The 24,344-nt window shown below is 43.7% G+C and overlaps 1 protein-coding gene across 1 annotated transcript in view; it reads left to right on the forward strand.

Annotated features, from left to right (window-relative positions):
• The window catches only part of LOC132384452 (electroneutral sodium bicarbonate exchanger 1-like), a 194,204-nt gene that overhangs the window by 79,443 nt on the left and 90,417 nt on the right, over nt 1-24,344 (forward strand). The window contains exon 3 of the mRNA XM_059955605.1: nt 10,385-10,528. Coding sequence (XP_059811588.1) covers nt 10,385-10,528 — 144 coding nt within the window. The remainder of the gene's footprint in view (nt 1-10,384; nt 10,529-24,344) is intronic.

The raw sequence follows: 24,344 nt of genomic DNA on the forward strand, positions 1-24,344 counted from the left end.
CTCAACTTCACTTGCCCCATCATTGAAATGTTCCCACAACTTATGGACTCACTTTCAAGGACTCTTCGTCTCATGTTCCCTATTGCTTATTTTATTTATTCATTATTATTATTTCTTGTATTTGCACAGTTTGTGTCTTTTGCACACTGGTTGAATGCCCAAGTTGGTGCAGTCTTTCATTCATTCTATCATGGTTATTATACTGTTATGGATTTATTGATTATGCCCACAGGAAAATTAATCTCAGGGTTGTATATGGTGACATATATGCACTTTGATAATAAATTTAATTTAAACTATGCACTTCCCTTCAATGTAAAATCAGAAAATGCAGAATAGTGTTAAAGGAAGTTCAGTGTAGGGAGATGAGATGCAAGGACCATGATGGGGTAGATTGAAGTGGAGTTCATCTTTATCCTGCAAGTAGTCTTGTAACAGCAGCGTAGAAGCTGTCTTTGAACCTGGTGGTACATACTTTCAAACTGTTGTGTCTTCTAGCTGATAGAAGTGGGGAGAAGAGCGAATGCCTGGGGTGGGAGGGATCTTTGATTAGGTGAGGGGCTAGCCAGATGGAATACTTACCAGCACAAATATATTTCTAAATTTTGCAGTCATAATTTGACAATGTTAGCATTTGCTATTGTTACTCTGTGAAATAAGACAGTAACAAAGGTTTTTGTCTAGTTTGATATGGAAATGCCCAAAGTGCTGCCAATGATTCTGTGTTTGAACAGACTATGCTGTTTGCTGCCAGCTCAACAGCAATCAAGAGAATTGTGAATTTGAGTGATTATGAACCAAGCCTGCTGAAAAGCACTCTGCAAACTTTAGAACATGAGGTTGATGTGAACTTTTAATGGTGTACTTAAGAATAATTACTAGTAGAAGGTAGAGCATCTAATGAGGCTGCTCCACAAGCAAGGGAAGAGATTGCTAAACCTCTGGCTAGGATCTTTATGTCCTCGTTGTCCACGGGAATGGTACCCAGAGAATTGGAGGGAGGTGAATGTTGTCCCCTTGTTCAAAAAAGGTAGTAGGGATAGTCCAGGTAATTATAGACCAGTGAGCCTTACGTCTGTGGTGGAAAAGCTGTTGGAAAAGATTCTTAGAGATAGGATCTATGGGCATTTAGAGAATCGTGGTCTGATCAGGGACAGTCAACATGGCTTTGTGAAGGGCAGATCATGCCTAACAAGCCTGATAGAGTTCTTTGAGGAGGTGACCAGGCATATAGATGAGGGTAGTGCAGTTGATGTGATCTACATGGATTTTAGTAAGGCATTTGACAAGGTTCCACATGGTAGGCTTATTCAGAAAGTCAGAAGGCATGGGATCCAGGGAAGTTTGGCCAGGTGGATTCAGAATTGGCTTGCCTGCAGAAGGCAGAGGGTCGTAGTGGAGGGAGTACATTCAGATTGGAGGGTTGTGACTAGTGGTGTCCCACAAGGATCTGTTCTGGGACCTCTACTTTTTGTGATGTTTATTAATGACCTGGATGTGGGGGTAGAAGGGTGGGTTGGCAAGTTTGTAGACAACACAAAGGTTGGTGGTGTTGTAGATAGTGTAGAGGATTGTCGAAGTTTGCAAAGAGACATTGATAGGATGCAGAAGTGGGCTGAGAAGTGGCAGATGGAGTTCAACCTGGAGAAGTGTGAGGTGGTACACTTTGGAAGGACAAACTCCAAGGCAGAGTACAAAGTAAGTGGCAAGATACTTGGTAGTGTGGAGGAGCAGAGGAATCTGGGGGTACATGTCCACAGATCCCTGAAAGTTGCCTCACAGGTAGGTAGGGTAGTTAAGAAAGCTTATGGGGTGTTAGCCTTCATAAGTCGAGGGATAGAGTTTAAGTGACACGATGTAATGATGCAGCTCTATAAAACACTAGTTAGGCCACACTTGGAGTACTGTGTCCAGTTCTGGTCGCCTCAGTATAGGAAGGATGTGGAAGCATTGGAAAAGGTACAGAGGAGATTTACCAGGATGCTGCCTGGTTTAGAGAGTATGGATCATGATCAGAGATTAAGGGAGCTAGGGCTTTGGAGAGAAGAAGGATGAGAGGAGACATGATAGAGGTGTACAAGATATTAAGAGGAATAGACAGAGTGGACAGCCAGCGCCTCTTCCCCAGGGCACCACTGCTCAGTACAAGAGGTCATGGCTTTAAGGTAAGGGGAGGGAAGTTCCAGGGGGATATTAGAGGAAGGTTTTTTACTCAGAGTGGTTGGTGCGTGGAATGCACTGCCTGAGTCAGTGGTGGAGGCAGATACACTAGTGAAGTTTAAGAGACTACTAGCCAGGTATATGGAGGAATTTAAGGTGGGGGTTATATGGGAGGTAGGGTTTGAGGGTTGGCACAACATTGTGGGCTGAAGGGCCTGTAATGTGCTGTACTATTCTATGTTCTATTGGAGTGCTTTTGGATAAACCCAAGAATATCAGAATCGGATTTATTATCACTGATGTTATTTTGCAGCAGCAGTACATAGGAAGATATTTAAAAAATTACAAATATTTATGAAAAATAAATAGCACATAAGAGGAATAAAGAGGTAGTGTTCATGGACTGTTTAGAATTCTGGAACGAAACAGCATGTAAAATATTTATAAGACCATAAGATATAGGAGCAGAAGTAGGCCATTTGGCTCATCGAGCCTGCTCTGCCATTCAATCATGGGCTGATCCAGTTCTTCCAGTCATCCCCATTCCCCTGCTTTCTCCCCATACCCTTTGATGCCCTGGCTAATCAAGAACTTATCTGTCTCTGCCATAAATACACCCAATGACTTGGCCTCCACAGCTGCTTGTGGCAACAAATTCCACAGATTTACCACCCTCTGACTAAAGTAATATCTCTGCATCTCTGTTCTAAAAGGATGTCTTTCAATCCTGAAGTTGTGCCCTCTTGTCCTAGACTCCCCTACCATGGGGAAATAACTTTGCCATACCTAATCTGTTCAGGCCTTTTAACATTCGGAATGTTTCTATGATTTCCCCCACCCCCCCCCCCCCCGCCACTCTCCTGAACTCCAGGGAATACAGCCCAAGAGCTGCCAGACGTTCCTCACATTGTGAGTCTTCTCTGAATCCTCTCCAATGTCAGTATATCCTTTCTAAAATAAGGAGCCCAAAACTGCACACAATACTCCAAGTGTGGTCTCACGAGTGCCTTATAGAGCCTCAACATCACATCCCTGCTTTTATATTCTATACCTCTAGAAATGAATGGCAACATTGCATTCACCTTCTTCACAACTGACACAACCTGGAGGTTAACTTCCAGGCTATCTTGCTCAAGGACTCCCAAATCCCTTTGTATCTCTGCATATTGAATTCTCTCCCCATCTAAATAATCTGCGCATTTATTTCTTCCACCAAAGTGTACGACCATACACTTTCCAACATTGTATTTCATTTGCTGCTATTTTGTCCATTCCCCTAAACTATCTGAGGCTTTCTGTTTCCTCAACACTACCAACTCCTCCTATCTTTATATCATTGGTAAATTTAGCTACAAATCCATTAATACCGTAGTCCAAATGATATGTTAAAAAGCAGTAGTCCCAACACCGACCACTGTGGAACTGTAGTGGGCAGACAGCCAGAATAGGATCCCTTTATTCCCACTCTGTTTTCTGCCGATCAGCCAATGCTCCACCTATGCTGGTAACTTCCCTGTTATTTCATGGGCTCTTATCTTGCTAAGCAGCCTCATGTGCAGCACTTTGTCAAAGGCCTTCTGAAAATCCAAGTACACCATGTAACCTGCTTGTAATTTCCTCAAAGAATTGCAGTAGGTTTGTCGAGCAGGAACTTCCTTTCAGGAAATCACGCTAGCTTTGACCTATCTTGTTATGTGCCTCCAGGTAAGCCGTAATCTCATCCCTAACAATCAATTCCAGTTGTGGATCTTCCAGCTCCTGTACCACATTCCTGATGGTAGTAATGAGGAGAGGGCATATCCTAAATTGTGAGGGTCTTTAAGGATAGATGCTGCATTCTTGAGGCATCACCTTTTGAAGACGTCCTCGATGGTGGGAAGGGTCGTGTCTGTGTGGAGCCTCCACACCAGTTGGAGATGCAAGCAGTCAGAATGGTCTTCACCATACATTTGTATGCCTCTTTGTCACCATCTGAAATTCTGCCAACAATAGTGGCAAATTTATCGATGGCATTTGAGATGCGCCTAGCCACACAGTGACGAGTGTAGAGAGAGTAGAGCAGGGGACTAAGCACGCATCCTTGAGGTCTGCCTGTGTTGATGGTCTGTGAGAAAGAGATGTTATTACTGATCTGTTCTGATTGTGCTCTCCCGATGAGGCAGTCAGTAATCCAGTTGCACAGGTCTAAGTTTTGGTTTGTGTGTCAGTCAGTCACATTTGGCACATTGAGTCTGCTCCATCATTTGGTTATAACTGATTTATTTTCCCTCTCAACCCCATTCTGCTGCCTTCTCCTGTAATATTTAATGCCCTGACTAATCGAGAACCTATTAACCTCTGCTTTAAAAATACTCAAAGACTTGGTTGTCACAGCTATCCGTGGCGAATTCCACAGGTTCACCACCACCTCTAGCTAAAGAGATTCCTCTTTATCTCTGTCCAATTGTCCCTCTCCACTCATCTCCCTCCTGGCACTTATCCTTGCAAGTGGAGCAAAGGCTACATCTGCCTCTACACCTCTATTCAGGGCCCCTAACAGTCCTTCCAGGTGAGGTGAAACTTCACCTGTGAGTTTGTGGGGGTCATATACAGTGTCTGGTGCTCTGGGTGTGGCCTCCTGTATATCAGTGAGACGACATAGATTGGGAGACAGCTTCGCCGAGTACCTATGCTCTGTCCGACAGAAAAAGCAAGATCTCCCAGTGGCCACTCATTTCAATTTCACTTCCCTTCCCCATTCTGATATGGCTCTCCATGGCCTCCTCTACTGTCGCAATGAGGCCGCATTCAGGATGGAGGAACAACACCTTGTATTCTATCTGGGTAGCCCCCAACCTGCTGGCATGAGCATCGATCTCTCAAACTTCCAGTAATGGCCCCACCCATCACCATTTCCCCCTCTCACCTTATCTCCTTACCTGCCCATTGCCTCCCTCTGGTGCTCTTCCACCCTTTTCTTTCTTCCATTGTCTTCTGTCCTCTCCTATCAGATTCCCCCTTCTCCAGCCCTGTATCTCTTTCACCAATCAACTTCTCAGCTCTTTACTTCACCCCCTCCCCTCTCAGTTTCAACTAGTGCCTTGATTCTCCCTCCCCTCTCCCCCCCCCCCCACCTTTTAACTCTTTTCCACATTTTTTTCTTCAACCTAAAACATCGGCTATGCTCTTTTTCCATAGGTGCAGCCTGGCCTGCTGAGTTCTTCCAGCGTTTTGTGCGTGTTGCTCACAATATGCGAAATGTGGTCTGACCAATGCTTTATAAAGCCACAGCATTACAGCTTTGTTTTTGTATTCTAGTCCTCTCAAAAATGAATGCTAACATTGCATTTGCCTTCCTTACAACTAACTCAACCTGCAAGTTAACCTTCAGAGAATCCTGCACAAGGACTCCCAAGTCCCGTTTGCATTATTTCTGAATTTGCTCCTCACTTGGAAAACCTGTGCTTTATTTCTTCTGCCAAAGTGCATGATCATATGCTTCTCTACAGTGTATTCAATCTTCCACTTCTTTTCCCATTCTCCCAATCTTTCAAGTCCTTCTGCAAATGTACAGATATAATTTAATTCTCCCTTTCAAAGTGTGCATAAAGGGTGATGAGCTCATTGGGGAGTGAAGTATCACTACTATTTATGACGTTGGGTTTTGCCTTGTTTCTCAGATCTGATTTGTGTCTCTAACTTCACACAGAATTGCCTTTTTGCTCCCACAATGACCTTCCATAGGTTGTACCTTGACTTCTTGAGGTTTCTGTTCTTGAGTGGTACAGATCTAGCCCTCAGTAGACTGCAAGTCTCCTGGTTCATCCAGAGCTTCCAGTTTGGGAAGACTTGGTATGTTCTCAAAAGCACGCAGTCATCATCAGTTGTTCAAAGGTTAATTCGTTAACAAAGTATACAATTGAGGTTCTTCAATTCTCTGGGTAACTGTGAAACCAAGAAAGGCAGCAAGATCATCAACCCTTACATCCCACCTCCCTGCAAACAATGAAGTCAATGACAGCTGTGGCATATTCATTGAGATTGATGGTGAATTGCTAAATGTGGTGCAGTCTACCCTTTCAAGTCTTTTAAACACTCCTCTATCTCCCTTGACCATACTGTGGCTGTCCTCACCAATGGTGCTGTGATCCTCGGTCTCTGCCTAAATGCCAGGAGTAGAAATGCAGCTAGTTGATCAGTCATCCTGAAGTGTGGGCATGGGATGGATTGGTAAGTATTCTGGTTGGTGAGTGTGTTGGCTCCTCTGGTTTCACAAGTGTCATGTTGGCGGTAGTTTGTCTGAGACTGCCAGCTAGCCTGGTTGAAGTCTTGCATCAGGGTGCAGCAAAGCATGAATGCAAGAGATTCTGCAGATGCTGTAAATCCAGAGCAACACACACAAAATGCTGGAGGCGCTCAGCAAGTCGGGCGGTATCTGTGGAGGGCAATAAGCAGTTAATGTTGCAGACTGAAACCATTTGGGGTAGGGTGTGATGTTTTGTGACTATTGATCACAAGTTGTTCAGTTCCTCCAGCGCCTGCTATATTTTTGCTGGGGTGAAATGTACACTTATACCAGGATGACTGCGGGAAAACTACTTTGGTAAGGTCAGGCAAGCAGGACTGGAACAGAACTGCCACCTCTATATACTACGATGAGTTAATCATGAAGCAAACACCTCTCCCTTTACCTTATGCTACCCTCCGATCCAATTAGTGGAAGGGATAGCAGATAGAATTTAACTTGAACAATTGTAAAGTAATGCATTTTGGGAGGTTAAACTAGGGTGGGAAATGCATAGTGTATAGCATGATCCTGGGAAGTGTTGTGAAATAGAGACCCAAGGGTGCAAGTATATAGTTCGCTGAAAGTAGTGATCAAGATAGATGCGGTCATGAAGAAGGCATATGGCATGCATGCCTTCATTGGATGATGCATTAAGTACAAGAGTTGGAAGAGCATGTTACAGCTGTATAAGATGTTGGTGAGACCACACTTGTGTATTTGGTGTTTTTCTTTTTATATAAAAAATAAATTATTAAGATACATTAATTTATTGAGAAGCCCTTCCAGTCCTTCGAGCAGCGCCACCCAGCAATTCCCTGATTTAACCCTAGCCTAATCACGTCTGGTCACAATAATGAAAAAGGAAGTGGTTAATGAAGAGGGATTGGAAAAGATACACCAGGATGTTGCTGGGACTGGAAAGCTGGAGTTATAAGGAGAGATTGGATAGGATGATTTTCCCTGGAGCAAAGGAGGATCAGGGGTGATCTTGTAAAGGTTTAAAATAATGTGGGGCATAGATGGGTAGATGGTTAATCTTTTGCCCAGGATAGGAGAGTCTAAAACTAGAGGGCATACATTTAAGATGGTTGGAAACTGGTTAATAAGTTTATTATTGTTACACATAACCTGGGTACAGTGGAAAAACTGTTTTGCATGCATCCCATGCAGATAATTTAATGACAGATTTAAAGGGGACTTGGGCTGTAAGCTTTTCCACATAAAGGGTGGTGGTGTATGGAATGAGGTGTTAGAGGCAGTGGTAGAGGCTGGTACATTTACAATACATAAAAGATATTTGAACAGGTTCATGGATGGGAAAGATTTACAGAGATGTTGGCCAAATGTGGACATATGGCTCTGACTCAGGTAGACTACTTGGTCATCATGGATGAGTTCAGCCTAAGGACTTATTTCTGTGCTGTATGATTCTATTTGGCACTGAAATATTGCATTAACTTTTCCTATTCTGGTGCTTAAATTCTAAATTAAATTATCAAATTGTAGAGGCAGATCTCTTGTGTAATACAATAAAAGTATTGGGAATAGACTGTAACACAATCACATCAAAGAGATAGGCGTGGGGATGTTTTGTTCAGGATATTGTGATACCAATGCTATATTTAAGAGCTGCTTTGGTCTGTCCCTAAGCTGCTTCCATTTTTTTTTTTAGAAGTAATTGATAGATCAATGTGTGATGATGAATTAGTGTAAATTATTACTTTTCTCATTATTTTTGTCCAGCAACTATACTGTACTACTACTCTTCCATCAAATAGCCTAACTGTGCAGCCCTAAGGTTAAAAATGATAAATGCACTGTGTAGCTGTGAGCAAGCAGATCTATTTTGGAATGGTATTGTTTTGCTCATCAGATTTGACAAACACTTCCATTTCAGAAGATCAATAGAATCTAAATTTTTCATGCCCAAGGTGTCTGAGCAGCATAGTTCCAATCACCAGATTAATAAATTTTCAAATTGGGATAAAGAGTAGGTATTTGAGAATATATCTGAAGTGGCCCAGGTTCAGAGTTTTATTAATCCCTGGTCATTTCAGTCTTTATTAGAAATTTAACACAAATTTTTGTGATCTTGCTAAATAATAATGGTTTATAATTGTATCTTGTGTGATATCCTGTGTGTTAAGCTGTCAGCTTCCATATCATTAAACAAACATCACTGAGCTTGGTGTCAGTTCACTCACTCCACTTTGGAATTTTCATAACAACTAGTCAAATTTTAAGATAGCAGATTCTTCATGCTTTCATCACTATGGAAGTTAACATCTTACCATTTGGATTTGTTGTATCAAAGCTCTTAAGGTCATATAATCGAAAGCTTGCTGTGGAAGGTGGTCTCTGAAATCAATGTGACTAGTGTTGGCGTTGTGAACAAGCTGCACTGTCAGCTCTGTTAATGGTACTGATAGTTTGGATAAATAATGAAAACACAATTGATATGCCTTCTAAGCAAATTTGTTAGAATATGGTCAAATGGTGTAAGGGCAAATATTGTGTGGATGAAAAGATTGATAGATATGAGAAAGGTAGTTGGGTATTGCTCAGCTTGGAAAAATGGTCTCTCTTAGAAGTTTGAACTGGATCCACTTGTGTGTACTTTGATAACTTCAGTTTGTATATAGAACCACAAAACTTCCTGCCAATATGAATTTTGCCAAACAGCAGAAGGTCTGTTTTAAAAAATATATAAAAACTAAATTTTAAAAGAATTCAATTCAGTTGAACATAGTGAAATAAACTTAATATGGAGAATCGTGAGCTCATGCATTTTTTAAAGTCCCCATCTTGTCATTTCAGGGACTTGTATAGACGTACACCAATAAGCTCTATTTTTGTATAGAGTCTGTTTTGCTATATATGGAGTATTTATCACCAATAGTTGTGTGTCATTTCCCACAATTATACTGATTGTAACCTATGACAGAGACTTTTTTTAAAACAGTGTGAAAACCTGTTATAGCCTTGTCTTAATTATATGTTTTATAGTCTGTATTCAGCATGGTGGCAGGTTTGATAGGAAGTCCTGCCTTCTGTAATGTATAAAGAAGCTTCAAAGCCCATCAGCATAAAAATAGCAAAGAATCTTTGACTTGAGAACAAATCACAGAGTATGTATGTTGAGTAGGCAAATTAAGCTGATTGGGAATATATGTATTAATTAGTTTATTCCCAAGTAAGGGAAAATTGTTGCAGGTCTCTATTAGAGTCATATGCATTCAAAAAAAAATCTGTAGAGAATATTTACCTTTGCTTGTATTTAAAGAGCAAGTGTCATTTACGACCACAAATATAAGAACATGGGTGTCAAATTGTATGTAACTTTTGCCATTATTAATTTTCACAATCAAATATTAATTGGATAAATTACATTAACTGGAGTGCAGTTAACTCTTGATTTATCAAATGCATCAAAACTTAGCAGATTCTCTTGGATAATTATGGGTGAAGGAAACCACTGGGTAAACCCATCCATTGAAGTTGTATCCTCCCATTCCCTCAGAGCATCTCAGTGTCTCTTAAATGATTCCACGTTTTGCTTTAATCTTTGTCACTGTGTGCAACCTTATTCTGGTCCTAAAATTCTTTTGCCTTGTTAAACACTTGTCCTCTTGTTTTATTACAATACTTTGAATTTAAATAAGCCATGTATTTTTATCTATTTCATGTATACTTAAGCATGTTTGTACAGTTCCAAATTAAACACTCGTCTTTCTGTTTCTCCAGTGTTCTTCAAAGCTCAGCCTCTGACATTAGAAATGTCCAGTGGCTATTCTCTATACATTCTGATGTTTGAATCTCATTCTTCCATAGCGACCAAATGGAATATACTGTATTTAATGATCTAACAAGCTCACTGCTCCTAAGCATTAGTTATGAAATTCAGCAGTATATGGAGAGTACTACATAAAAGTGCAAATTCCGTGCTTTGTGTTTCAGGGCATCGGACCTTGTATGTTGGAGTACGTATGCCTTTGGGTCGACAGAGTCACCGACATCACAGGACCCATGGATCAAAGCACAAGAAGCGAGATAGAGTGAAAGGTGCCATCCAGGAAGAAGGAAAGGATAATCTCCCTTATGGTGAGGCACATTCAATCTCTCAATTACAATAACTGATTTTTTTTTTACATGGGGTGCTCACTTAATTTCAATTCTAATGTAGCTAATGCATAAAAATATGTAAAGTTGGAGAACAATGTTTATTATACATGGGGTGGGAGTATTTCATGTGCAGGTTAGATTTGTGGATGTCGCACTGGAATGCATCATGTTTCCATCTACTTTATAAATTTAAATATTGACTTGTGCAATTTTAGTATTTTGACCTGGTTAGCTCCTATCAAGGTTGTAGTCTGTCTAATGTCTGTTGCTCATAGTTTGTATATGTATGCAATAATTTTGATTTATGCTTGTTTGCTACACAGTTACTGACCTCCAAGTCCATTCTTCTACAGAATGGGCTGTACTCCTAACCTTTGAAGCAAGGTAATTTGTTAGTGCAAAGCATTGGCTAACACAATATAGTGCAGCAATCTCTTTTTGCTCTGGATAATAGAGTAGGTCTTACTTGGTCCATTAATTGAAATGTACAGTTTTGGCTGCATCACAGCAAATTCACACACTCAGGTCATTGTGTTGATTCCATCATTTAAATATCACCCTTGTTTCATGGAAACGAAGTTGAAGGTTTGTAAGGTACAGTAGTCTCATGGATCTTGATGGATGGGTATCTTGGGGGGGGGGGGTGCTGTTCTATTGATCCAGAGATATCCATTTGAATTCTCCCATGATGACTATATTTGTAGGTTCAATTCTGGGCCTATCACTGCAAACTTTGGTCAGACCCAAGACTATTGAACTTCCATTCCATGAGATGAGGGAAAAGGGGTTGGTTGATAGATATATTTCACATCCTGAAAAGTAGTGAGAAACTGTTCCCATTGGATTGAAAGGTAAAGTAGTAAGTGAACCAAGACTCATATGAGAGATTAAGGGTGTTTGGCAAAAAACAAAAGTGACAGCAGAATTTATTTTTAAAAAGCTTGCATAGCAAGTGTGTATAATCTGAGGAGACAAACTGCTGTGGCATAGTGAGAAAGATTTGATGTAACATTCACAAGACAACTGGATAAGTATCTGAAAGGAAAGCCTTTGGAGGGCTATGGGGATAGGGTAGGAGGCAGGACAAGCTGGATTGCTCTTGCACAGAACTGATGTAGACAAATGGCCACCTTTGGTCCTGTAACCAATTTGAACATCACTTGCTGTTGTCTGTGTGCATGATGCATCAATGAACTGAGGCTGCTAGTCAGCAGTAGTGCTGTCATTATCTCTTCAAGATGACTTGATGTTTCTGCTACAGCATTTGTGTTTATTTACACTGAATAAAGTGGACTTAAACTAGAAAAGCCAACCATAAAAGGCTTCTCCAGTATAAATAAGCCTTGAATTTTTAATTTTCGTATGTGACTCAGTGTAGTAGGGGGCATTGCTTGCTTTGTTTTCATTTGGCAAAATCAAGGATTTTGGATTATTTAAAATTTTCAGAAATGCATTGGATTTTCATCTTAATATTGAATTAATGGTGACATTTGTGGAGCAAGAGAATCGTACCTTTCTCAAAGGGGAGGCTGAATAATTTGATTGATTTTTCTCCTTAAAGGGGAAAAAGGACCATTAGTATGGCATTTATACATATTTGGAGATGAGATGAGCGTTGCTCTCAATTGATTAACTTGTACCTGACACTTAAGCAACCAAAGATGGGTGACTGTCATCTGTTGGTTTTGAAATGTTTCCTCTGCATAATTATCTTCTACTTAGAACCCTGGTTTGGACCTGGGGTTGAGGCTTTCTTTGTGGTTAAACATGTTTCTAGGATGAGGCCCATTATCTTAACAAATTTCAAATAGGAGTCTTGTAATAGTTCTTGTATGCTGTTATGAAGAACAGGCCTGGCTTTTTTTGGTAGGATAGAAATGCACTTCTGTTTTACTGTTAATGTAATATGTAAAAGTAAGTGTTGAGGTTGGTACTTTCCATGTTACATGTTAATGAATTGGATGATGGAATCAATGGCTTTGTGGCAAAGTTTGTGGATTATACAAAGGTAGTTGTATGGGCAGGTAGTATTGGGGAAGCAAGGAGTCTGCAGAAGGACTTGGACAGATTGAGAGATTCTAGAAGTAGGGATAGATTAGGAGATGGGCAAAAAAGTTGCAGATGCACTTTGTGTATGTTCATGCACTTTGGTAGAAGGAATAAGGCTTATACAGTTTTCTAAATGGGGAGTGAATTCAGAAATCAGTGATGCAAAGAGACTTGGGAGTCCTTGTGCAGGATTCCTTAAAGGTTAACTTGCAGGTTGAGTTGGTAGTAAGGAAAGCAAATGCAATGCTAGCATTCATTTCAAGAGGACTAGAATATAAAAACAAGGATGTAATGCTGAAGCTTTATAAGGTATTGCTCAGACTGTATTTGGAGTACAGTGAGCGTTTTTGTATCCTATACCTAAGAAAGGATGTTTTGGCTTTGGGGAGTCCAGAGGAAGTTTGAGAATGATCTCAGAAATCAGGAATGAAAGGATTAATGATGAGAATTTTTTTTTAAATGGCTCTGAGCCTGTTCTCATTGGCATTTACAAGAATGGGGGAGGGGGGAAAAGCTCATTGAAACCTCTCAAATATTGAAAGATCTTGATAGAGTGGTCGTGCAGAAGATGTTTCCATAGTGAGTGAATCTAGGTGCAAATCTAGGTGCCTTTGAATTGAGGGGTATCCCTTTAGAACAGATGAGGGATTTCTTTAGCCAGAAAATGGTGAATCTGTGTAATTCATTGCTATAGATAGCTGTGGAGGCCAAGCCATTGGGTATATTTAAACTGGAGGTTGCTAGGTCTTGATTAGAAAGAGAATCAAAGGTTATGGGAGAAGGCAGGAGAATGGAGTTGAGAGGGATAATAAATCAGCCATGATGGAGCGGCTGAGAAAACTTGACGGGTCAACTGGCTTAATTCTGCGCCTATATCTTATGGACTTAATGCTTCAGGCTCAGTTCAATCCACTACAATATTTTTGTCAATTTCTAGGTATTTAATTCCTTGGAATCTCTAGTAATGTTACTGACTGAACAGGTTCTAGTATGTCTGCATACAAATGTGATTGTTCAATAGCCTCTGCATTTTGAAAACCAAATTCTAAAAGCAAAACACTTCGACATTATGAAATGCTATATGTTGACAATAGTTATGCTTCAAAAACTTCTTAAAAGTGAGTCCTTTGAGGTTTCTATTTTCCCTTCATTATAAAACAAAAATATTGACGAAGTGTAAGTTTAAGGCAGTGTTTGAGCTGCTGTTTGAGTATCCACCTGAAGACTACCATGGTCTTCTCTGGAGCTGATGTTCCAGGTAAGCTTATTTGCTTTCTTTGGGTAAAGGAGAAGGAGATCCTGACTGCCTCATTGCTTTCTCTTGATATTTGCCTATTTTTGCAATTTCCAATCATCAGAAATGGGCTGTCCATTCCTGTGGCTGTCTCCATGTGTGCATTGAAGATCATTTGATTGAGGCTCACTAACTGAAGTAGAGATGCCTTTTGAAAAGGCTGCTTTAAAAGCTCCTATTTGAGTATAAGAAATGGGATGTTAGCAGCTGAACAAATCATTGGTCAAGCCACTTTTGGAGTATGGTGTGCAGTTCTAATTGCCACATTACAGGAAGGATGTGGTAGCAATATTGTGCACAAGAAATTCACTAGGATTTTGTCTGAAATGGAGAGCTTTAGTTACAAGGAGAAATTGGATAAATTGGGGTTATTCTCACTGGGAATGTAAGGGGCTAATGGGTTGTAGCAATGTACTGCATACAGAACTAGAGACAATGACACGCAGTTGGTAAGTCGTTTCGAGACTAGTTTATTCAAACTTCGCAGCGCTGGCATTTAATCCCTAGCACCCGCCCTCACCGGGTGGAAATGTCATCAGAGATGCATTACCAAAGTCTCTCCCCGTGCGCTGGCTATTTGTGAACTGATTCGCCTGCGCAGAAAGTGGGTCACCACATAACACCCCTCCCCCCCCAGAACCGGCGATACATCCCCCAATGTCCACAGTCTGGATCAGCCTCTGTTTGGGAGGTCTGCCTCTGCGCCGCAGTGCCTGAACTTCAACCGGCTGCGCCAAGTCCACATTGACTGGTTTGAGTCTGTCCACTGTGAAAACTTCCTCTTTTCCCCCCAATGTCCACAACGTACATGGACCCGTTGTTGTTGTTCACCTTGAACGGCCCCTCGTACGGCCGCTGTAGCGGTGCCCGGTGTCCACCCCTTCGTACAAACACAAACTTGCAGTTCTGCAGGTCTTTGGGTACATGGGTCAGGGTCTGTCCGTGCTGTGAAGTCGGTATGGGGGCCAGGTTGCCGAGCCTTTCGTGTAATCTGTCCAGGACTGCTGCGGGTTCTTCCTCTTGTCCCCTTGGGGCTGGTATGAACTCTCCTGGGACGGCCAGGGGTGCACTGTACACCAACTTGGCCAACGAGGCATGCAGATCTTCTTTGGGTGCTGTGTGAATTCCAAGCAGGACCCAGGGTAGCTTGTCCACCCAGTTAGGTCCTCTCAGGCGGGCCATGAGAGCCGACTTCAAGTGATGGTGGAGACGTTCCACTAGACCGTTCGACTGTGGGTGGTAGGCAGTTGTGTGGTGCAGCTGCGTTCCCAACAGGCTGGCCACAGCCGACCACAGGCTGGAGGTGAACTGAGCGCCTCTGTCGGAGGTGATGTGGCCAGTACCCCGAAGCGTGCTACCCAGGTTGCAATCAGTGCTCGGGCGCAGGAATCGGCAGATGTGTTGGTGAGTGGGACCGCCTCTGGCCACCTCGTGAACCGGTCTACCATAGTTAGGAGGTACCGTGCTCCTCGGGACACTGGTAGGGGGCCCACGATATCCACATCAATGTGGTCGAACCTCCGGTGGGTGGGTTCGAACTGCTGCGGCGGGGCTTTAGTGTGCCACTGCACCTTGGCTGTTTGGCACTGCGCGCACATTCTGGCCCATTCACTGACCTGCTTGCAAAGTCCGTGCTATGCGAACTTGCTGGAGACCAGCCAGACAGTTGTCCTGTTAGATGGGTGCGCCAAACCGTGTATGGAGTCGAAAACTCGCCGCCTCCAGGCTGCCGGGACGATGGGGCGAGGTTGGCCGGTAGCCACATCACACAGGAGGGTCCTGTCACCTGGGCCTACGAGAAAGTCTTGCAGCTGCAAACCCGAGACTGCGGTCCTGTAGCTGTGCATTTCATCGTCTGCCTGCTGCGCCTCTGCCAGTGCTGCATAGTCCACCCCAAGGGACAGGGCCTGGATAGCTGGTCTGGAGAGTGCGTCCGCCATGACATTGTCCTTTCCCGAGACATGCTGGATGTCCGTCGTGTACTCGGAGATGTAGGACAGATGTTGCTGCTGGCGAGCTGACCAGGGATCGGACACCTTCATGAACATGAAGGTCAACGGTTTATGGTCCGTGAACGTGGTGAACAGCCTGCCTTCTAAGAAGTACCTGAAATGCCGGATTGCCAGATACAGTGCCAACAGCTCCTGGTTGAAAGCACAGTACTTGAGTTCGGGTGGTCGTAAGTGCTTGCTGAAGAATGCCAGAGGTTACCAGTGCCCCTCGATGAGTTGCTCCAGCACCCCACCGACTGCTGTGTCGGATGAGTCCACTGTAAGGGCGGTCGGAACATCCATTCTGGGGTGCACCAGCATCACGGCATCTGCCAAGGCTTCCTTGGCTTTAACGAAACAAACCTTAACGAGCCTTAACAAACTCCTCATCCCAAGTAATGTCCTTGCCTTTACCTGACATCAGGGTGTACAAAGGGCGCATGATACAGGCTGCTGAGGGGAAGAAACGGTGGTAGAAGTTCACCATACCAACGTACTCCTGTAGGCCTTTGACAGTGTTGGGTCGGGCAAAGTGGCGGATCGCGTCTACCTTGGCGGGCAGAGGTGTCGCCCTGTCTTTGGTAATCCTGTGGCCCAGGAAGTCATTGGTATCGAGACCAAACTGGCATTTGGCCGGGTTGATCGTGAGGTCGAAATCACTCAGGCAGGAGTAGAGCTGGCGGAGGTGGGACAGATGCTCCTGACGACTACTGCTGGCTATAAGGATGTCATCCAAATAGATGAATGCAAAATCCAGGTCACATCCCACCACATCCATTAGCCACTGGAACGTCTGTGCGGCAGTCTTCAGGCCGAACAGCATTCAGAGGAACTCGAACAGGCCGAACGGGGTGATGAGTGCTGCTTTGGGGATGTCTTCAGGGTGCACTGGGATTTGATGGTATCCCCGGATGAGGTCTACTTTGGAAAAGATTCTTGCCCCGTGCAGGTTTGCTGCAAAGTCCTGTATATGCGGCATGGGTTAGCGGTCTGGAATTGTAGCCTCATTCAGTCTGCGGTAGTCGCTGCATGTTCTCCAACCCCCAGCTGCTTTGGGCACCATGTGCAGGGGGGAGGCCCATGGGCTGTCGGACCTGCGTACAATCCCCAATTCCTTCATCCTCTTGAACTCCTCCTTCATCAGGCAAAGCTTTTCCGGGGGAGCCTTTGTGCGCGGGCGTGGAGGGGTGGTCCCTGGGTCGGGATGTGGTGCTGTACCCAGTGTCTGGGCATGGCTGCCGTGAACTGCGGTGCCAGAATCAATGGAAAGTCCACCAGGATTCTGGTGAATTCATTGTCCGACAGCGTGATGGAGTCCAGGTGTGGGGCCAGCAACTTGGCTTCACCCAGAGAGAACGTCTGGAAAGTCTCGGCATGTAACAGTATTTTCCCTTGCAAGTTGACCAGCAGGCTGTGAGCTCACAAGAAGTCTGCCCCCAGGAGTGGTTGGGCCACAGCAGCCAGTGTGAAGTCCCACATGAACTGGCTGGCGCCGAACTGCAGCTGCACTGTGCAGGTGCCATAGGTCCGTATCGTGCTGCCGTTTGCGGCCCTCGGTGGGTCCTGGCTTCCTGTTGCGGGTGTTGTACCCCGTCAGGGGCAAGGCGCTGATTTCCGCTCCGGTGTCGACCAAGAAGCGGCGTCCCGACTGTTTGTCCCAGACGTGCAAGAGGCTGTCCTGGTGGCCAGCCGCCATAGTCATTATGTCGCCTTGCAGGGCAGGCAACAACAGCGGGCTTCTGTGCCCCACCGCTGGTGGTAGAAACACCACTGTTCACTGTCCTCCTCACTCCTGCCTCTGTGTTGTGTGCGCCCCCCTGCCGGGCCTGGTCTGGTCTGCTGTTGGGTGCATGGCCTGGTAATCTGACCGACGGGCGCCATGCTCTCCCTCTTGGCTTTCCACAGCACGTCTGCCCGGGTCGCCTTCTTCCTGGGGTCGCTGAAATCTGCGTTGCCCAGCAGCAGATGTATGTCCTCAGGCAGTTGCTCTAGGAACGCTTGCTCAAACATGAGGCAGGGCTTGTGTCCATCAGCCAGGGCCAGCATCTTGTTCATCAATGCTGATGGCAGTCTGTCTCCCAAACCGTCCAGGTGAAGTAGGCGGGCACCCCGCTCACACCGTGAGAGGCCAAAGGTCTCAATGAGCAGCTCCTTGTATGCTTCATATTTGCCTTCTTCCGGGGGCGACTGTATGAAATCTGCAACCTGGGCGGCCGTCTCCTGGTCAAGGGCGCTCACCACATGATAGTAACACATGGAATCAGAAGATATCTGCCGAATCTGGAACTGGGCTTCTGCTTGGCTAAACCACACGCGTGGTCGCAGCGTCCAGAAAGTCGGCAGTTTTAGCGAAACTGCGTGAACAGATGAAGAGTCGGTCATCTTTGGTCCAAATCCTGTTTGGACCGTCGGGGTCACCAATGTAGCAATGTACTACATACAGAGCTAGAGACAATGACACGCAGTGGGTAAGTCGTTTCGAGACTAATTTATTCAAACTTCGCAGCGCTGGCATTTAATTCCTAGTGTCCACCCTCTCCAGGCAGAAATGACGTCAGAGGTGCATTACCAAAGTTTCTCCCCGCGTGCTGGCTATTTATGAGCCAGTTCGCCTGCGCAGAAAGTGGGTCGCCAAGGGTAACCTTTTATTGAGGTTAGTATAATTGAGGAATGTGGATGGGTTAAATGGTCAGTCTTTTTCCTAGGGTGAGAAAGGCCAAAACTAGAGGGCATGGGTTTAGGTGAAAGGTAAAGGTTTAAAGGAAATCTGAGGGGCAAATTTTTCTACGCAGAAAATGGCAGTAATATGGAATGAGCTGCCAGAGGAAATGTTGGAGGTGGGTACAGTTGCAATGGGTCTTTTTTAAAAGAAGTCATTTGGGCAGGTACACAGATAGGAAAGGAACAGAAGGATAAAGGCCTAATGTGAGCAAATGGAATTACTGCAGATTGGTTTGAATGAGTTGAGCCCAAGGACCTACTTCGGAGCTGTGTAGCTCTGACTCTTGACTCCCAGCCATGTTGAGAAATCATGCAAGTAGGTTGATCATTGTAATTTTATAGTGTGGTTTTGCACTTTTGTGTAGATCAAGTAATTTTCCTGTGCCCCTCAAGAAACTGCCACAGCTCAGTATTTCCACAACTTGTATTACAGTATGATTTTTTTTTTGCAAGAGTAAATGCAAGACTATTTAAGACATCACAAGTTTTAAAAATGTAGATGCTGGAAATCTAAAAAAGAAAATGTTGCAAATACTAAGCAGGTCATTCTGCGTTTGTGGGAGGCAAACCTTGTTGGAGAGTGATATGCATTTAGCATTTGAAACAGAAGCCATGTCATTTAATCAAAGTAAGGTTGTATAGATGGTTGAAAAGAAATTAAAACTATTCATAAGTGTTTTGCCTCATTTCAGTTAATTATCCAACTTTGCTCACCAATGGAGTTTCAGTAAATACTGATTTCTCAATCACATTGTCAGGTAAGCAAATTATTACGATATTCCTAAGGAATGTCTGATGGAAGAGGACATTACCTCACTGGTCCTAATCCAGAGAATTGGAGTAAAAATTAAAATCTGTCCACAATATCAGTGCTTAAGAGGTGTGTTCATGCTCCAATTTAAACTATTGCTGTTAACTCATTATCTGCATGACATTCCTGGTCGGGTGCTGAGGGATTGTGCGGCCCAGCTAACAGATGTCTTAAAGGACATCTTGAATATCTCTCTGCAGGCTTCAAGGTAGCTACCATCTTCCTGATGCCCAAGACTGCAACAGTAACTGGCCTAAATAATTACCATCCAATGGCTTTGAACGGCATGTAATGGATTGTGTCACATCCCATCTTCTAGCTATATTGGACCCTTTCAAGCCCACCTACCACTCAAACCAGTCCACTGATAATGCCATAACCCCAGCCCTCCACTCCATCCTGTCCCACCTAGAAAACAATGTCTCATATTCCAGGATGTTGTTCAGCTCTGCATTTAACACAATTATCCCTCAGAGGCTGGTGGGTAAACTGTTTTTGTTGGGACTCAACACCCATCTCTTTAAGTGGATCTTGGACTTCTTGATGGAAAGACCGCAGTTAGTCTGAGTTGGTAGCAACATCTCAAGCTCCATCAACACTGGTGCCCCCTTTCCAGGGCTGTTTGCTCAGCCCACTAATGTTCATGCTGCTGACTGCTCTGCTAGATTCAGCTCAAACCACATCGTTCGTTGATGATACAACAGTGGTTGGCCTCATTGGCAACAATGATGAGTCAGCATACAGAGAGGAGGTAGAGAGGTTGTCAAATGGTGAGAACAACAATCTGAGTATCAATGTGGAGAAGACAAAAGAGATCATTGTGGACTTCAGGGAGGTGTTTCATGGCTCTGCTGTGGAGGGAGTGAAGAGCACAAAGTCCTTGGTGTGCCCATATCAGATGATTTAATCTGGACCCGCCACACTGGTGTGCATGCAAATCATGGGCTTTGACAACAGAATTGCAAAAGAAGGTCCAGGCAGTAGAAATAAGATGCTTCAGATGGCTCCTCAGCATTTCCTATACAGACCATGACTCAAGCGACGAAGTATGAAGAGCCATCACCCAGCACATGAGACACTACGAAGATCTACTGTCCACAGTAAAGAAGAGGAAACAGATGGCAAGGCCACATAACAAGATCGAGTGGACTCTCAAAGACCATTCTTCAGGGAATGGTGCAAGGGGAAAATGGAAACAGATTGAGGATGAAATGGACAGACAGCATTGCATATGGACCAAAGAAAGCTTTGCCACAACCGGGCACTTTCCCACAACTGTGAGAGATGGAGGCAACTGGTGCAGTGCTCATCTGTATGACATCCCTATGACCCAGGTGGGTTGCAGGGTCTGTAACTGTAGCCATCACACCACCTCATTAGTCAAGAAGGCACAACAGTGTCCACACTTTCTGAGGAGATTGAGACGTGCAAGGCTACCCACCCCCATTCTAACTCCTTTCTACAGGAGCACCATCAAGACTGTCCTGTCTATCTGCATCATTGTGTGGAACTGAAGACTGCAAGACCTTACAGAGGACAGTAAAAACAGCCAAGTGGAACACCACACTCCCTCTCACCACTATTTGTGACATTTGCAGGGAGCTTTTGTATACAAAGGGCCCAAAGCATTGTTCAGGATCCCTACCACCCATCCCACAATTTATTTGACCCACTACCATTGGGGGAGGTAGAAAAGCATCAGGGTTAGAACCACCAGTCTGGGAACAGCTTCTTCCCTCAGGCTGTAAGACCTAATGAATGCCCTGCCACCACCTAGGCCTCATCATTAGGACAGAGCTGTTTATTTGTGCTATACATTTCACATGTTTTTGAATTATTTCTTGCTAATTTGTGGTAATATTTTGTTTCATGTGTGTTTGATATAGTTATGTATTGTGGGTGCACCATGGTCCAGAAGAACATTGTTTCATTTGGTTGTACAGTGCCTTGAAAAATATTTAGCCCCCATAAATATTTTCACATTTTACTGTCTCATTTTTAAAATTTAACATGTATTGAAGTAGGACTTTTTTGAATTGATCTACAAAACTGCATCATGTTAAATCAAAAGAAAAATGACAAAACCTGTCAACAATTTACTAAAAATTGAAAACCAAAATTGTGGGGCTGAAAAAGTATTTATCTCCTTTGTAACTGCGTTCATGCTAACATTCCTTGGGTGTAGTATACCTATTACCTTATCAATTCACCCAATTTGTTGATATAGAAAATTTAGAGGATCACCTCTCTCTGTAAAGTCCATCAGTATGGTAGATTTTCAACAGAGCAAACCAAAATGAAGAGCATTCAAGGCAAGTCAGGGAAATGATAATAGAGAAGCACAAATCTGGGGAAGGGTGCAAGACCATCTAAAATGCGCTGAACACACCTTGGAGCTCAGTGCAGTCCATTGTGGGGGAAAAAGTGGGGAAAAAATATGAAACCACAGCCACACCTCTAAGCTGAAAATGGCACTTGTAAGAGAGGCTACTGCAATGCTAACAGTCACTCTGAGTGAGCTGCAGAAGTCAGTGGCTGCAACTGGAGATGAAGTTCATGTCCTTGCATTAAAAAAAGTATTTATGGAAGAGTGACAAGGAAAAACCCATGGCTTTATTTTTTTAAAAAAAAGCACATCCTTGCCTGTAAAGACTTTGAAAAGCATCACTTAGAAGCGTTTATAAAGACGTGGAAGATATTTTTATGGTCACATGAGACTAAAGTGGAGCTTTTTGGCTTCGACACTAAGCTGTGCGTCTGGCGTAAGTCTAATACTGCACATCAGCCAGGTAGCACTCCCCCTACTGTAAAGAATGGTGGAGGTGGCATCATGCAATGGGGGTGCTTTTCAGCAGCAAGCACTGGAAATCTGGTCAGGATTGATGAAAAGATGGATGCTGCTAAATACAGAGAGATCCTGGATAAAAACCTGCTAGCCTCTGCCAGAAATCTTAAACTGGGGAGGAAGTTTGTCTTTCAGCAGGACAACAGCCCAAACCATACTGTCAGAGCAACTATATTACGGCTTCAAATGAAGAAAATTGATGTCCTTGAGTGGTCCAGTCAGAGATCTAACCTTAGACCTTACCTGATGAGAGGCATTGACCGTGTGGATAGTCAGAGGCCTTTTCCCAGGGCTGAAATGGCTAACACAAGGGGGCATAGTTTTAAGGTGCTTGGAAGTAGGTACAGAGGAGATATTAGTGGTAAGTTTTTTTTAACAGAGTGGTGAGTGCGTGGAATGGGCTGCTGGCAACAGTGGTGGAGGCGGATACAATGGGGTCTTTTAAGAGAGTCTTGGATAGGTACCTGGAGCTTAGAAAAATAGGCTAGGGGTAACCCTAGGTAATTTCTAAAGTAAGTACATGTTCAGCACAGCTTTGTGGACCAAAGGGCCTGTATTGTACTTGATGCACCATCAATAACTCTCGGAGACGTGAGGTGAGATAAAGGCTTTTATTGGCTGGAAGAAAGAACAAGCAGCAATTGACCACCACACTACATCCTGGAGATTGAGACAGAGGCTGTGTCTCCAATCGCCTTTATACCGGGGTCCGTGGGAGGAGCCACAGGAGCAGTCAGCGGGGGGGGGTGTCCAGACAGGTATATGTAGTTCACCACAGTACTGTAGGTTTTCTATGTTTTAAACCAATCAAACGTCACTGGCAAGACCTCAAGACTGCTGTCTGCCACCATTCCCCAACTAACCTGGCAAAAATTGAGCAATTTTTTTCATGCATTACAAGTTTCTCTGTTTTTCTTTTGAGAAAGGAGCATTTGATTCACAAATAAAAATTCTCAATGAAATTGCTCAAAATCCCTGGTTTGAATGTGTTCAAATCAGCTGATTTGTTTGGCAGAGTGGAGAAATGACGACAGAGATGAAGAAAAAATGTGCACATTTGCTGCTTTGGCATGCTGAAGCCCTTAGAACTCAACAATTTTGGGTAACTGCAGCCTTTCTTGTTTGCGTAAGAACTGGCCATTTCTGAAAAGCCCTGGACCTGAAACAGTAATTGTTACTTTGACCACAACCTGTTTGGGCAAAACCAGCATCTGTTTTACTTCTAGTGTTAACTCAGTTTTTCTTTCTTCACAGATGCTGCATGATTTGCTGAGTATTTCTGCCATTCTTTTTTTTTCAGATTTCCAGCAACTGCAGTGTTTACTTCTCTGTTCCAGAATTATTCACAAAGAATTGACAGCACCAATTTAACACCTTACAAAATGAGAATTAGAAATCAATTATATATCCCTTTACTCTCATCTTGTACTGCACGTTATGGAATACATGAGAGAAATGTGCACCATTTCTAACCTCTAAGGATACCACTAATGCACCATAATTTTTGACAGGAGGACCCGTCCAGAGGAGACAAAGCCTGCTAGTGCACCATCCCCATCATGAAACAAAGGCCATCATAGAGGCAGATGAGATTCATGGCCATGGTGAGTGGCAGTGCTGGAAGAAACATTTTGTAGGATTTCTACACGCTCTTACAATCATTCTTCTAAGTTGCCTTGCACTTTGCATTGCCAGACTGGCAGCTGCTACGAACAGCCCTTTCACTCTCCATTCTTTGTTTTCTTTAAAAAAAAGACTAACCATGGCCTTCTCTTTCATTGCAGATGCTGAAGATATGTTACCTCATGTGCAACTTCAGGAACAGGAGTTTAGTTTTCCTGAAGATGCATTGTCACTCGATCTGACCCATCAGCTAAAAGACTGGCAGAAGATGCATGGTGAATTATTTTTCTTGATTGCAGGAATTAGGATGGAAACCAGCCAGAGGTATCAGCTTGCCTGTGGACGAGATCATGTTTTAGTTCTGTTTCAGAGGCCCTGCATATTGACTTTGAAGAGCTATTGTACCAAGGAAAGCAGATTGGTAGACACCAGGAAAAGCTAGACATACTAGGCAGTCAATG

Source organism: Hypanus sabinus, chromosome X1, assembly GCF_030144855.1.
Source record: "Hypanus sabinus isolate sHypSab1 chromosome X1, sHypSab1.hap1, whole genome shotgun sequence".
Lineage (NCBI taxonomy): Eukaryota > Metazoa > Chordata > Chondrichthyes > Myliobatiformes > Dasyatidae > Hypanus > Hypanus sabinus.